The sequence below is a fragment of the Setaria viridis genome, chromosome 3 (assembly GCF_005286985.2).
Source record: "Setaria viridis chromosome 3, Setaria_viridis_v4.0, whole genome shotgun sequence".
In the NCBI taxonomy this organism is placed as follows: Eukaryota; Viridiplantae; Streptophyta; class Magnoliopsida; order Poales; family Poaceae; genus Setaria; species Setaria viridis.
In genome coordinates this window covers 49,908,313-49,923,440 of record NC_048265.2, presented here as the reverse complement: position 1 = coordinate 49,923,440, position 15,128 = coordinate 49,908,313, and the positions used below count along the sequence as shown (strand labels likewise).

General features: G+C 46.9%; 4 protein-coding genes across 4 annotated transcripts; 2 read left to right on the top strand and 2 right to left on the bottom strand.

Annotated features, from left to right (window-relative positions):
- Positions 1-305: 305 nt before the first annotated feature.
- On the bottom strand, positions 306-2,581 carry LOC117849433 (tRNA dimethylallyltransferase 9). The gene is made up of 2 exons (XM_034730985.2): positions 2,349-2,581; positions 306-2,183 (listed from the first exon to the last, which is right to left on the bottom strand). Exons 1-2 carry the CDS (start codon positions 2,564-2,566, stop codon positions 812-814), a joined length of 1,590 nt encoding a protein of 529 aa, XP_034586876.1. The 5' UTR covers positions 2,567-2,581; the 3' UTR covers positions 306-811.
- Positions 2,582-6,849: 4,268 nt separating this feature from the next.
- Positions 6,850-7,608, bottom strand: LOC117847630 (uncharacterized). Its single transcript, XM_034728870.2, has one exon. The coding sequence runs from the start codon at positions 7,508-7,510 to the stop codon at positions 6,992-6,994; it is 519 nt and encodes a 172-aa protein (XP_034584761.1). The 5' UTR covers positions 7,511-7,608; the 3' UTR covers positions 6,850-6,991.
- A 946-nt stretch (positions 7,609-8,554) lies between these two features.
- Positions 8,555-9,594, top strand: LOC117850178 (uncharacterized). Its single transcript, XM_034731985.2, has one exon. It carries the CDS (start codon positions 8,893-8,895, stop codon positions 9,370-9,372), a length of 480 nt encoding a protein of 159 aa, XP_034587876.1. The 5' UTR covers positions 8,555-8,892; the 3' UTR covers positions 9,373-9,594.
- Positions 9,595-12,239: 2,645 nt separating this feature from the next.
- On the top strand, positions 12,240-13,259 carry LOC117848167 (uncharacterized). The gene has a single exon (XM_034729497.1). It carries the CDS (start codon positions 12,240-12,242, stop codon positions 13,257-13,259), a length of 1,020 nt encoding a protein of 339 aa, XP_034585388.1.
- Positions 13,260-15,128: the final 1,869 nt, after the last annotated feature.

The window sequence follows — 15,128 nt, the reverse complement described above, 5'->3', positions numbered from 1 at the left end:
CATTCATTGCAATGTACAGCACATACAAGAGCTAGATATTCTATATGTTGTACATTGATTGAGATATAAGATTCCAAGGTTGATTCACCTAGTTAATTTACTAGTGGCACTACATGATTGGGATCATATAAGGATGCATCAGTCTGATATGTGTTAGCTTGCTCTGTAACATTATGTATCAGACAACCTCAATGTGATTGCTCAATAAACCTTTTCTTTTCCAAAGAAACCTTTGGTTTCTCCATTACAATTGTAAATTGTATTTGGTAGGGAAAAAGAAGAGTTCAAGAAGACATTTTGAAACATCTGCCAATTTGGATTTTATATTTCTTCTTTTAACCAGTACCAAACAGATGACAAAATATGTATCTTACATTGCTTAATGCATGGCCGATAGCACAGCTAGCAGCACTGTACTACTGCAAAATCAGAAGTGTCAGCACATATAGTAGTATAGTTCATTGGGAATAAAATGGATAGTACTCAAAACATATCATCTCAATTTCACAAAGTATGCTATTCAATTCCAGCTAAAAGGAATAACGAAATTCAGTGCACCCCAGAAAATAGCATCCAAGCTCCTTACAAAGTTCAAAGAGGGAGATTCCAAAGAAGCAACCTGACTTTTTCCAATGTGGCACTTTGCCAAGGCATTTGCACTCTGATGAAAAACTAAATTTAAACCTATAAACTGAAATCCTGAATTATCTATGTATTGCCCTAAAAAAATCCTCTGCCAAACGGTCAACGCACCCAAAAGCAGGACATTTTCAAGGTGGAAAAAAACATGACAAGAGAGTAGAACTAGACCTCATTTCCCCTGTGTTCTCCTAATCCAATCCAAAACATGAGAACAGTTATCATCCCCACGGAACACCCTGTTCACTGAGCGATAGGTTTTGAGATCCTGGGTTTTGTGTATGCAACTTTCCCTTTTCATTTCAAGTGATTCAGGAACCACCCTTGCATCAGGGTCATGGTAAGCATTACAAATAAATTGAACAACTGGCTCGAAGGGTTGTGAAGCATCGACCCACTGGTAGATCCTCTCATTGCGGAACCAGGTTAGCTGCCTCTTTGCGAAGTTCCTAGATGTACTCTGAAACTTGGCAAGAAACTTGAGGAACTCTTGCGGGGTGCTTTCACCTCCATTCTGCCTACAGTGCAGCAAGTACTCCATGGCTTGCTTGTAACCAATGGCCCGAGTTGCAGAGTTCATATTCGGATGCAGACCGATATCAAGCAGCCATGATGCTTCTGAAAGCAAACCTCCTGTGTCAGCCAGCATTTCTTCACACCTCAAATCAAGTGCCCTGTACAGTTCAATGCGTGGACTCGCAAGGAATATACAAAAGAAGTCATAATCCAGCTTCGTGGCTTCACAGTTTCCGTCAGCGGAGGACTCAGTTAGCTCGGGGTCATGCTGCTCATGAAATGAATTGTATGGCAAGGCGAAGGCAGACGGAGGGGAGCCTGATGACCTGATAATCTCAAGCCTGCGGCTCAACCTTTTCCAGTTATTCACGGACAAGTCCAAAACTTTGGGATCACCAGCCCGGGCCACTAGCTCCACCGCTTCCTCCCACTGTCCGCTCTCCCGGAAACTGACGAGCTCAGAATACACAGCTGAAGTGATGCCCATGGACGATTGCGGGACATCTGGCTTGCCGTACATGTACCACCGCAGGTAGAGCCCAGTCCCTCCAGCAACAACAGGCACCCGGCCTCTGTCAAGAACATCCTGCGTCGCTCTGCGGGCATCCCGGAAGAAGGACCCAGCCGAGTAATCGTCGGTCGTGTCCAGTATGTCGATCAAGTGATGCGGCACCGCGTCCATCTCCGCCGCGGACGGCTTGGCGGAACCGATGTCGAGGCCGCGGTAGACTTGCACGGAGTCGGCGCTGATGATCTCCCCTCCGAGCCTCTTGGCCACCTCCAGCGCGAGCCTGCTCTTCCCGGCGCCGGTCGGGCCTGAGATGACAATGACCGTGTCCTTCTTCTTCGTCTTCTTCTTCTCGGCTGGCGGCAGAGAGGCGGTTGCCATGGAGACCTTCTTTGCGGAGTGGGAAGATGTGGGCAGCTTGTGGTGTGAGCATAGGACGGGCCAGGTTCTCCAGATGGCGCGCCGCGTAGTCCCGAGCTGCGGCCTCATTTCCCAGCACATGGTATATAGAAAAGAGTACCTGCCGAAGATGCAGAGAGGATTTCAGGCCACTGAACAGATAAATCGAATTAGTGGGTGCAGTACTGCATGTGATTGGGTCAAATCCGAATGCAAATAGCTTAGGGCAGGGTTTGGGGTGGTCGGTTTCGCGCAGCGGGAAGTGGAAGGGAAGGGAAGGGATTACCTGGTGGATGCTCGTCGGCGGCGAAGGGCGGCGCCGCTCGCCCAGCCGTCGCCGCCAGGAAGGGGAAGAGAGAGATAAACGCGAGGGTAGATGAATGGTGGGTGGTGGGGAGAGAGGACTGCTATGGGCCGCAGGCAACAGAATCTTTGCACGAAATCAAACAGCCCAAATGGCTGGCCAGCCCACCAACCGAAAGCCCCGAATGCAACACGGCCCATCCCGCTGTGAGCAACAAGGCCTTTTGCACAAGCAACTTTCCTGCTGAATGGCGTTGTTGCTCTTTGTAGTGGAAAATGCAAACACGTTCCGTGATCTGATTGCAAAAGATTTCTTGTAAAAACTAGCTATGCCACCTCGTCAATCCAATGAAAAATTTCTTGAAGCTTATGAAGTTGTGTTCATATTGGATAATCGTGAAAAATTCAGGTTTGTATCATCATATCCCGCTCGCAAAGAAATTTTGTATCTACTGTTGTAGACTTGCAGTTATCTTTGATATTTAGTTGGGATATCTCAACCAATGCACAATACAAAAAGAAAAGTGGCCATTTGCAGCACATTTTTCAAAATCTATTCAAATCATCACGGCAAGGTTGGTATGGCCGGTGTGATTAACCCTACTATTTTTAACAACTCTAATATGTTACTTGAATCCCATAGGTTCATAGATTATTAGGTAAAAAACTGTAATGTTATTCCCTTTTTCGATAATCTTTATCCCTAAGCGGATATGACAATACTATTATGACTGCAATAACTTTTGAATGTCTTGTTATTGGAGTTTTATTCGATGCATGGGATTTGGTTCTCATGTTTGTCACCATTTTATGCAGGTCTCATTCACAAATTGCTGATATCATTCGATCATAGATCCAGGTACCTGTCGAGGTTAGTAGGAATCAGAGTTGTACACAATCTTCATCATCATCCTACTTTATCTCTGCCATAGACATGAAAGTAGGGATATAGTTCTACTAATTAAGGATATCTCATATATGACATTAAACTGTTGTTTGCCACTACGTTGTCCTTCCCCTACATTTATTCATCTACTACATAGTTTGTTTCAAAAACATGCCATTGGAATCCTAGTTTCATCAGTTTCAATGATCTTTGACAATTAACAAAAACTCTGAAAAAAATAGAATTTGATTAAAATGAGAAATGAAAAAGGCAAATGGCATAAAATAAAGAAAAAAATTGTAGAAATAATAAGATGACTTGGTTCAGTTTTTGTCTGTCCCAATTGCTCTCATGCTTCAGCCTACGGCGTTTGTTCCTTGTGTCAATGTGGTAGGTGGCATCAGTGTCTAATGTCGCATCCTGGACAATTTTGCAACTCATTGGATTTTGATTTTGTTATGAATGTTGTATTTTTTTCCTTTTCCAACATAAAAAAGGTTGACGTGTAATGCTTGACTGATCTGTTTGTGTAATGTGCTAGAGAAAGTGTCGTTGATTTCTCAGTTTCAACCTTGTCATCTAGGTTAGAAAGTTACCTGTGGGAGATGATATTTGGATTGCTCGTCATAGGAAGGATCGCAAGAAGTATGTTCTTGCTTTCATTGTTGAAAGTAAAGAGATTTCGGATTTTGATGGCTCAATTGAAGACAATAGATACAGAGATCAGAAATTAAGGCTGAAGGTACCTTCCGAACTTTCCTACCTTCAGCTTGGACTGTTAAGTTTTTCCTTTTTGTTGGTGGCTCATGTTGGGTCTCATCTCTAGCCTACCCAAGTTGCTTGGGATTAAAAGGTGATGTTCTGTTTATCAATGAATTATTGAATTACATATGCTGCAATTATATTGTATGTTTAAATCATGTATGTGTTTGTTGTCATAATGTTGGAGGCAACTGTGGCAGTCATTCAACAACTATATGCATTTGGGCATGTTTGGTTTGAGTTGCTTATGCATAAGCAACTTAAAATAAGCAATTTATTTGCTTATGAAACCAATCATCCTTGCTTATGGGGCTGCTTATTTTTAGCACATAAGCAACACTCTTATGTTGCTTATGGGGACTAAAAGGTGCACTTTACACCTCCTGCCCTCATTTAATGCACTCTACTCCTCTCTCTCTCTCCCCTCCCCCGTCGCCAGATCCGCTTCCTCCGCGCCGGCCCGCCGCTCCCGCCCCGCCGCCGCCGCCGGCCTCCGTCCGCCGCTCCCGCCCCACCGCCGCTCCCGCCCCGGCCCGCCGCTCCCGCCTCACCGCCGCTCCCGCCTCCGTCCGCTGGTTAGGAAATCAGTTGTAACAGGCTATAAATAGCCATCTTTAGAAATTTGTAAACAACACATCAATCAATACAACAATCTACTTTTTCCTCGTACTTTACTTTCAAGTCGGCGACTTCGCCAATACTTCTTTTTCTTTCACGAGTTCGTACGAGTTGGCAGGGCTGCATCGACACGATCTCCGATCGATTCTGTAAGTTCCGTCTATCGAGTAATATCTAAGCTTTAACTTCAGGCGCATTGCTGTCGTTTCATTTAGATTTATTCACCAGTTATCGATATATACTAGAATTATAGGTTTCATCTATTGTTCTAGTTTTATCACCAGTTATCCAGCTTGAGATTTGAACTGTTGGCTTTATTGTCATTATTCTTGTTTATCATTATACAGCCGATTAGATCTATTTCAAGTGTTGCTTCATAGGGTTGTTTAGTCTGCTCTAGTAGTTTTTTTACAATCGCTGCGTGATTATCGGCTATTCTATAGCTGGTCATCTTTATAGCAAATCGACCGATTCGCTGATACGCTTTTCGAGACAGATCAGAATCTTAGCCGATCGAAACCCCTGAAATTTGACACGTTTCTCTCCTTGTCAATCAACAGATCAGATTGACTGGCACGCCACGCGAACCGCACCAGGGCGATCACCCGAACAGGAGCTAAGCAGATTCTCCCAGGTCGTGTGTCTGACGCTGAGGGTCAATCGGCTGACTTTTAGCGCCAACAGTTCTCATATGTGCAAGTTAATGTGTATATTTGCTAATTAATGTCTATGTTTATATGTGTTAGTGGAACTGTTATGTGATCCTCAAATATAAATTGTGTATGTCGTCTTGTTTATATGTGCTAATTAATGTCTATATTTATATGTGCCTTAAGTGGAACCATTAATCATGCTCTTGGTTTATGCTTTATAAATTTGGAATGTTATGGCAGAATTATAAAATGAAATAGGGGGATACCCTATGCTGCAATTACAAAAGCGGAGGTTTATATAGCAGAAGCAATACAATTAGTGGCTTAATTACATGTTGTGCCTAATCCTTAATTACAAAAGTACTCGTGTTATATGCATGAGTAGTGTTTTATACAACATTACCAATACAATTAGTTTCTTAAAGACTCCATCACATTTTCATATAGCTGGCGGTCAACACTAAGACTTTTAGGCAACGTTCCTAGTGCCTGGAGCCCATCTTTGTTCATGTGAGGAATCCTGTATCTGTTTTTGCCACCATCTTTCATCACCTCAACCAAATAGCCTTGTAGTGCTAGGAATACCCTATTCAAAGTAGATGGGTTGTATTAATCAATTTTTTTTTACATTCTCAATTAGCTCATCCATGTTCCTAGAGATTGTACCATAGGCTAATGATTGAAGAGAAGTAAAAAATTCTAGGTCTAGTGCATTCATATCTGGGGAATTTGGAGGTTGGTTGATGATCTGTATGTCCAGCCCTGTCTGTGCTACAGTAGTAGCAAATTGTTCATCATGCACTAGCACGTGAGAAGGGGCATTATCTTGCTGGATCCAAATGGTCTTTCTTGCATCTTCTTGATGCATTACCTTGATATAATTAAAATAACCCATTACCTTCATTTGGTTGTTGTAGCTCAAAAGCATCAACATTGAGATAGCTTCTTCGAGACGATGGACTTCATCTTCATGTCCTTCATCTTCTTGCTCATCTAGTGGTTCTTCATTTAGATCAGGTAAGACACTTGGTGGTTCTTCATTTAGATCAGGTAAGAGATGTCTATCTCCTTTATCTGGTACTGTGTTTAGATCAATGGCCATGGTTGATGATGAAGTGGATTGTAGGACGTGAGGATGGAGTGGATGTCTCTCATTTGGTTGCTGGAGCTTGTGATGTGCTTATATAGTGGGGTACTTCTACCATCACACGACAACTTCAATTTTGGATCTGACGCCACTTTCCATAGTATAACCGTTCTAGATGGTATGATTTTTTTCCCTCCTGGGACATTCCAGATTGTAAACGTGGCCCTTTCCAATTTGTTTTTCAAACTATATACTGCTGCAATGATTACTGCCATCCCTTACCTTGTAGTATTGTCATTTGCCATCAATGCTAGGACTTCAAATTCTAAAAGTACAGTGGGACGGAGGGAGTACTTCCGATAGGGGGCCCATCTGGCTGCGACAGTAAAGGAGCTACAGTAACATGAGGCTCTGAGAGCTCGCCGATTACAGGGACATTAGAACATAGTAGTAGATAAAGGACACTGCACGCACAACATTTGCAATTATTTAGGAGCATTATACTATATATTGATCGTCATACATGCCACAGATATATAGATCATCTAGCACTCCAGCAGCTATCTCCATCGTACGTACTACAATGCCTCTGCCCATCCATGATACGATCGATGAGGAAATCAGCAGGTGGCGGTGCACTTGTCCTTGCAGTCGACGGTGCAGGACCCTCCTCCGCCGCCGGCGCCGTATCCGTTGCCGGAGCGGCTGTAGGACCAGAAGCACCTCTTGGGGCACGCCACCTTCTTGCCGTAGCAGGGTCCCTTCTCCTGGCACACCACCGTCGGCACGTCCACGCCGCCGTGCGCGTACCCGCCGCCGGGGCCGCCGTACCCCGCGCCCCACCCTCCGCCGAACCCTCCACCGCCTGGGTAGCCTCCGTAGCCGCCGCCGTTGCCCGGGCCGCCACGGTAGATCCCGCCTCCGTTGCCCGGGCCTCCGCCGTAGTAGAAGGCTCCGGGCGGGATGCCGCCAGGGATGGCGCCGCCGTAATAAGGTGCAGGCTCGGGCTTGTTTCCGTCGGTCGGCGCCGGGAGCGGGTTGGCGCCGTCGAGGTCGCGCGCGGCGAAGACGGCGGCGGCCAGGAGCAGGAGGAGGACGGGGAGGAGCAGTGCGCGGGCGCTGCGGTGGTGCGCGGCCATGGCTGTCTGCTAGCTCTCTGTGGCGCGTATGCTAAGCTAGTAGTAGGAGTACTAGAACTTGTGATCTGTGGAGTGGCGATGGGTTTCTCCAGCTAAGCTAGCTATATATGCCGACGCGGCATGACGCGATGGCGACACTGTGGTTAGTTACGCAGAGCTGTCAGCTGGGTGTAGAAAGCTATAGCAGCAGCAGTGCAGTGCAAGGGCCATGCATGCCGGCGATGATCGGCAAGGGATGAGGATGAGGTGGCCCTTGCTCATGAGCTACAACGACTTTTCCTCCTTTATTCGTTGATTCCACCGGGCCGGCCCAATTGAATCGACGGGGGAGACTTTTGCAACTTTTGGCAATAGGATATATGCTGGATGAATGGATCGGTGGTCAGAGCTAGCTCCATCAGAGTTCTCACCTGAACGTGCTACTGCAACTGGCATGCACGCATACGGTGGTGGAAGCTCTGCGTTTCTCCATTTTCGACGGATGACAGTTGCTTGTTCTTGAGCAAAGTCAAAGTTACCGACAGCATATGCAGTCGAGTGTGCATGCCACAACGGAGGAATGAACAACAGTAGTAATAGTGTAAAGTAAACCAGGAATTATTGCTGCTGAGTCCTGCTGATGCTGCAAGCCAGCTTGGTTGCCAATTGGCCATCATGCATGCATCATAGTATTGGACGAACCACACAAGCCAACTAATTGGCAGCAATAGATCGACTGACTTGGCCACACACACGTACTAGTACAAACCACAGCATATTAGCCAGACATTGGCAGCCGTTTGATGTGACCTTTACCCGAAAATACCTGTTGCAATTTACACATCGTCGACTTCAAGGTTCATGTATTCATGTAAATGGGTGCTGCAATTGTCAGCTCACCTATCCATCGTATACACACACATTCAATTCAATGGTTTAAAGAAAAAGACATTTCCTTTCCTTTTCTTTTCTTTTCCTTTCTTCCTTTTTCCTTTTTGAGACCTCTCACGTTGGTTTGGGCTCCATCGGCCCAAATCGGACCACACCCATCTATCATCATCTCATCTATCTTCTTCAGAGCGGGGCAGGCCTTTTTTCCGGCTCCGACAGATTAACATGAAGCCCATTGCCCATAGGAGAAGGAGAGAGCGAGAGAGTAGTAGAGCGACAATTGCCCAAGGGCAGGATCGGAAACGACGCAGCGCCAGCAAAGAAAGAAAAAAAGGAATCGCGTCGACATTAATGTGTGCGTCCTCTTTGCCGATTCGTTCCGTTCCCTATCCTCTCTTTTTAAGCAGCAACCAGCAAGTGATCGTCTGATCGACAGCAAACTCCATTGATCGGCCAGTGCGTCCCTTTCGCCTCCTCCTCCTCACCTCCTCACGCAGCAGCAGACAACGATCATGGCAACCCTCACCTCCTCCTCCTCCTCCTCGCCGCGCTGCGTCCCTTTCGCCTTCCGCCGCGGCGGCGAGCGCCGCGCTCGCGGGCTCCCGGCGCCACCGGCAGGCGCCCACGCCACCGGGCCAGCAGCAGCAGCCGGGTGCGGCCGGCCGCTGTGCCGGGCAGCGGAGGTGGTGGGCGGCGGCATCCGGGGCGCCTTCTTCGCGTCCCTGGACCGGTGCTCCTGCGTGGAGGTCCGCACCAAGCACGACGACTCCTTCAGGATGGTCGACGCCGCGGAGGCCGCGCCCCTCATGCGCCACGGCCGCTACAGCGGCGGCGCCGCATCGGGAGACGACGACACGGCCGCCGCCGCCGCCGCCGCCGAGGTGCCGCGCGGCTGGAGGAGGGCGTCGTCGTCGGCCGGGAAAGGCGGCAACAAGCAGCGGCGCGGAGGACTCGGGTGCTGCGACGCCAACAGCACTAGGACTGTCAACTGATCATTAGCTCTTGTGTTCCATTTCTCCGTTGTTGAGATAGACACCGTACCAGTAGCGGCTATTTTGTTCTGTACCATCGTGCATGGATATTGTGTTAATGAGTCAGACATATTTATAGCATATATACATGCAGTTCGTTGCACAGGATCGATCATGCATCGACGTTTTGTACATTTGTTCTTGACCTTGACTCAAACAATACTGAATATTCGTTTCAGCTTATTCAGCTAGCTTATCAGCTACCAAATAGTGTTTTCCTCTCACAATAAATCAGCCGTTTCAGCTTTTCAGTCGACTTATAAGCTGAAACGAACAGGCCTATTCATCCGATCCATCCATCGTGACGTACGTAGGGAACAGAGTATGTACTGCCACCTCCACAGCTAACCCAAATGAAATGGTGGTCGACACAGAAACATCAAATTACAGTTCATTTTATTTTTTAATAAATTATTTTTTTTCTAACTTTGATTAAGTTTTTAGAAAAAGATATATAAGCACCTACTATACCAAATAGTTCACTATCGAGATACATATTAACATTAGTTTTATTTTAAAAAAATAGTTAAAGTTAGAGAAATTTGATTTAGGATAAATAAAAGTGAACAACGATTTAGAACAGAGAATTTATAAGTTGATGGTGTATATGTGCTCACTGATATTCGCCGCATGGTTAGATAAATCCAGACCGGTGGTGATCAGAAATATTCGCCACACGGCGACATTCCCATGTTTTGCTACTTTAATAAGCTTATGCTTTTCTGCATAATGCATGGTTCGATTCTCAGTGCATTAACAGATACGATAGCTTCCTTGGTAATGAATGCTTCGCCGCGACGTACGTATTCCCCGACAACTCCTTTTTTTTTTGTTTTTGTAGCAAATAGAAGGAACCAAAATAAAAGTAAGACTAATTCTTTTTGAGGGGAAAAAGCAAGACTAAATAAAATAGACTACATACCTCACATCTGGGCCGTAAATCCGTAATGCATGACGGCCCAAGCCACATCCAAGTAACTTAGCAAAGGAATAAGGCCACTTTTGTTCATCTCTCAGCGGCAAAAATGAAACGTTTTCTCAACAAGGAAACTAAAACCATGCAACGATTTTGTTGCCACAAGCATCTATATTAGCTACTAGGTACAATCTTTTTCTTTTTCTTTTTGCGAAAAAGGTACAATCTTTTTCTAGGACCAGAAGAAAACAAATAACGGCTAATATGTGGTGAAAATGGTACATGTTGAATTACCAAATGCAGTTTCGTGTCGCACCTAGTAAGGTGCCATACATGCTGGCCACATGCATGCATGATTGCATTATATATAAACATAGGGTTTGGTTCTGATGAAAGTACTCCCTTGCGATCGCTTAGCCCATCATTTAATTTGTACTGATTAATAAGGACTAGCTTAAGCTAGCTCCCTCCATGTGACTTGTGTCGTAGTTAATTTTTCACTGTTTCCTTTGACCCTTGCTTTTCCATCCTTACCATCTTCTTAATTAGCTTTGTGGTTGTGGAGAACCAGTAGGAAGCCGCCTACATGATCCCAATTAATCTCGCCACCAAAGCTCGATCATTGCCACTATGTATAGTCTTTCTGCATGCACTTTCGGACTTATTACAGTCCTAATAATAATATAAAGATGGCAAAAGCTACAGCCTCTGAACCTATATATTCAGGAAAGAATACAGTTACATGCATAGATTCATGCATCCATCCATTATCTCCTTCAATCAAACAGCAGCTACGACTCTATTATTTGTTTCTGTGTTGAAAAAAAAAATACTAAATGCGATGCGAGAGGAGCGAAAGAACAGATATGACAATACATAACAGTGCTCGCAACTGCAAGCTCCTGTCTGGACACCTGGCCCGGCGTCGTCCTCAGTTCATCCTCCCTGCCCAACAGAAGTGGGATTTTCCTTGCTAGATTCCCTGCAGCTGAAAAAAGGCTCCGCTTTATCCCCGATCGAAATCCTGAGGCACATGCACCATGTGGCCGCCCAGCTCGCTGGATCGCTAGATCTCATCTATCTATCACTGATAGATAGATGCGTCGTCGTGCACCCCATGATCCATTGATCCAATGCAGGCTTTGCAGCTAGCAGAGCAAGTAGCAGCCACAAGCCACGCATGCGTGCCATCTGTCCGACAGCCGCACGCTTAACTAACGACATAATACTCATTAATACGTACGTATTAAGCCAATGGCACGTAATACGGAGTATAGCTGATGGCACATGCCATTAATACTTTATTTATTTACACCGTATGATTACATTGAATAATCTGTCTATTGTGGTGTTTATTCCAAGAACACAGCCCATGAATTCGAAAGGCTTCGCTGACGATCGGCTCAGAAATTTAATGTTTACCTTGTCAATTTTCAGGTCAAATTGACTGGCACGCCTTGCACCACTCGCGAGCCGATTTGGAGCTTGCACTGGAGTTAATCAAATCTTCTAAATCCTTCGTTCAATGCAGAAGCCTGAAGTCTAGATTTTACGTAAACATAACAAACTAGCAATACAGGAGGTAGCGCCTGCCTACCGTATTACATCAGATGAAGATCAGGCAGTGCATGCTGGACGGCTAAATAATGCGCGGTTGGAAAAGAGTTTCCCCTCATTTGCACTGCAATCCTTCTTCCCAACATAGCATGCACGCTGTGGGCCGCTCGTCCTTCGTTCGCTCTCGTGACGAGCATGTCGGGTCAAAGCTGAAACCGCGCGCGCCCGCTCAATCCTCGTATCCCTTCGATCTCTTCGCCTAGCCTTCCCGTACGTCTCTGAGGCCAAGCCACACGTGACCGCGACACCCTCCTCGTCCTCGCCTCCCTCCTCTCCGCAACGCCGCGTATCGACGATGCCGAACGACGTGCCGCCGCAGCCCATCCACAGCGCAAAGGACGCCCTGGATGCCCTCGCGGGCATCCTTGGCGGCGCGCTCCCGGGCTCCATCGCCACGGCCGACGACCCCGCCGATGCGCTCCTCAACGACCCCGACGTCGCGAGCGCCGTGACGGGGCGCCTCCGCGGGGCTGGGTCGGGCGCCGGGAACGACACCCTCTGTCGCTGGCTCTACGACGCGTTTCGCGCCAACGTCCCCGAGCTCCAGCTCGCGGTGCTGCGCTTCGTGCCCACGCTGGCGGGGGTGTACATGTGCCGCGCCGTGTCCCGGAAGCCGCTGGCCGGGTTCGAGGCCGTGCTCCTCGCGCTATACGCGCACGCCGCAGCGCAGCGCGGCGGCGCTGGCGAGGCCGAGACCGTGTCGCTCCCGAACCTAGCGAACCCGAGCCCATACCACGACGCCAAGGTGCCGCCCAAGGCCAAGCCCGCCGAGCTTGACGTCGCGGTGCTCTCCCCGCCGCTCGAGCCGCACGGCACCATGCGCGCCACGCGGCGCGCCCGTATCGTCGGCGCCGTCCTCGAGCTTTACCACGGCAAGCTCTCACGCATGCCGCTCTCCTCCAAGATGGACTTCTGCGAGTTCTGCGTCGCCTGGGCGGGGACGCACAGCAAGGCAGACGACGATGACAAGCCGCGCCTCCCGCCGGCCACGGACGCCGTCGCCGGGGTGGAGAAATGGCGGCGCGTGCCGCTGCCATGGGAGCTCTTCCAGCCGGTGGTGCGGATCGTGGCGCACTGCCTGCTGGGCCCATCGCGCTCCGACGAGCTGAAGGCACAGGCCGCCCGCGCGGCGGAGTGCCTGTACTGGAGGGCCATTGAGACGATGGATGCGCCCGCGTTGCTGGCCACCAGGAGCCTTATGAGGCTGTCGCAGATGGTGGAGGAGCCAATCCCGGAGCCATCTTTCTCTGGCACCATCGAGAACATGGCGGAGCTGGAGGCCATGAGGGCCAACATCCTTAACACGAAGAACTAGTAATTGATCACCACAGGTCCTCAGCACGAAGAAGCGAAGAACTGATAGCCGATCGCACGCAGGGACTAGGTTGGATTGGTGATCAGGGATTCAGGTAATGCAACTGCAGTTTCTGGTGATATCGCAATAGATAATTTTCTAATGATTAGATAGGAGAACTTCCTTATGCTTCTTTGTTGTATTGTTCAACTTGGATTGAGTAAATAGAGTGTCCATTTGGAACAACCGTTGTCATCGAAAGATTGTCGTTGTCATCTTCTTATATAGGAACGTTCAGATCAAAACCAGGGAAAAAATTAGCCATTGCACCGTAGATGGAAAGAGAAGAGGTGGGAAGAGAAAAGGTGGAGCATGGTAGATGGAAAAACACCGCTTAAATAGACATGTTGTAACTCAAACAACGGAGACAAAAACGCACTAGAAACGATCGCAGCAGGGAAAAAAGCGCGCCATGCAGCCTCCGCTCCTCAAGACTCACGCCTCGCTGTACTAACCGATTGAGCTGGGGAATTTTCTTGCATGAAATGCGCCCGCAACCATATTTAATAGGGGTAGATGGGGAAAACTCTACCCTAATTAATCACTTCTTGGTATACTAAATGCTGTTCTAAACGACTTTCTTTCCAGGTATGGAGGGAGTATGTTTTAGAGCCAATTAATTCCTGCATCTAACAATAACCGATTAAACTACCGTTAATCATGCAGTATGTGGCTGCAATTATTGAGGAATCCTGGAGCTCTTTCAATTCTGCATGCCGGGTGTCCAGTTTGCCCACCACTTGCTGGAACGTTCAGACAGCGGATCTAGTGTGTAGCGTGTGGTGAACAGTGATTCGCCAGCGTTGCTTTTAGGACATGCATGCATTTGGTAGACTAGATTAGGGCTAGCTACCTTAGCTTGTTTCCAGATGCAGGGCAAGCAAGGCCGTTAGTTTCCTTCTGTCTCAAGGATTTGTTCTGCCTCATGCAAACAGCCGCAGCAGCTAGCTGCTTCACATTCAGAGCTGTTCACATAGTATGAAGTTATTATCTGTGGCCTATAGTTTTTCTCCGATAGATGTCGAGCATCAAATTAATGAATAACTAAATGGAAAGATTACTTACTTGCGATGCTAACTAAGCAACACACAGATGAGCATATTCCATTTCGATCGAGGGATCGAGTATGCATTGTTAATCCTCAGATCATGGATAGTGACTTAATTGATGACATTTGCTATATGCTATATGCTATATGCTCTTCTAGTGGCTGAGCACATTATTCCTGAGGGAGCAGATATTTCTACTGAATGTTAGTTGCGTGTCTAATGCAAGCAGAATATATACCGTCGTGTGTGTCTGCGTCTGCGTCTTTGAATAATATGTAACCTACTACCTGTAGCTTTCAGCGGCCTAATCTATACCTGAAACTAAAGGACTGGTCGATACACGCTAGGCTAGCTGCACTTGGCTTGCGTTGCTTAAATATCTAAAAAGGTTTGCAGCTCGATCTCCGTCACTAATCAATGTGCAAGCTTACTAGCTTTAATTTTTACTATCTTGCCAGGCTACATACTATATATTCCACAAATTAAACTGCATGCTTGCCTGTCTGCCTGTGGAAAAGACTAGAATATAAAACCGGCATATCGATATTAAGTGTGGTGATTAATTTGTATCTAGAATCATCTATACGTTACTTTTTAAGTTTTCTATTAGCAGTTCCTTTTTTTGCAAAAGAAAAACAAGGGAATAATTGGTCTAACCATGGCGAAACTGCATATTTAATAATTTTATAAAAAGAACACAATTTAGCAACTTTTTTTTTCACCATGGAACTATATATCTGTTTTGCTATCTTCAACTAAATCCTAGTTTCCAACAAAAGTT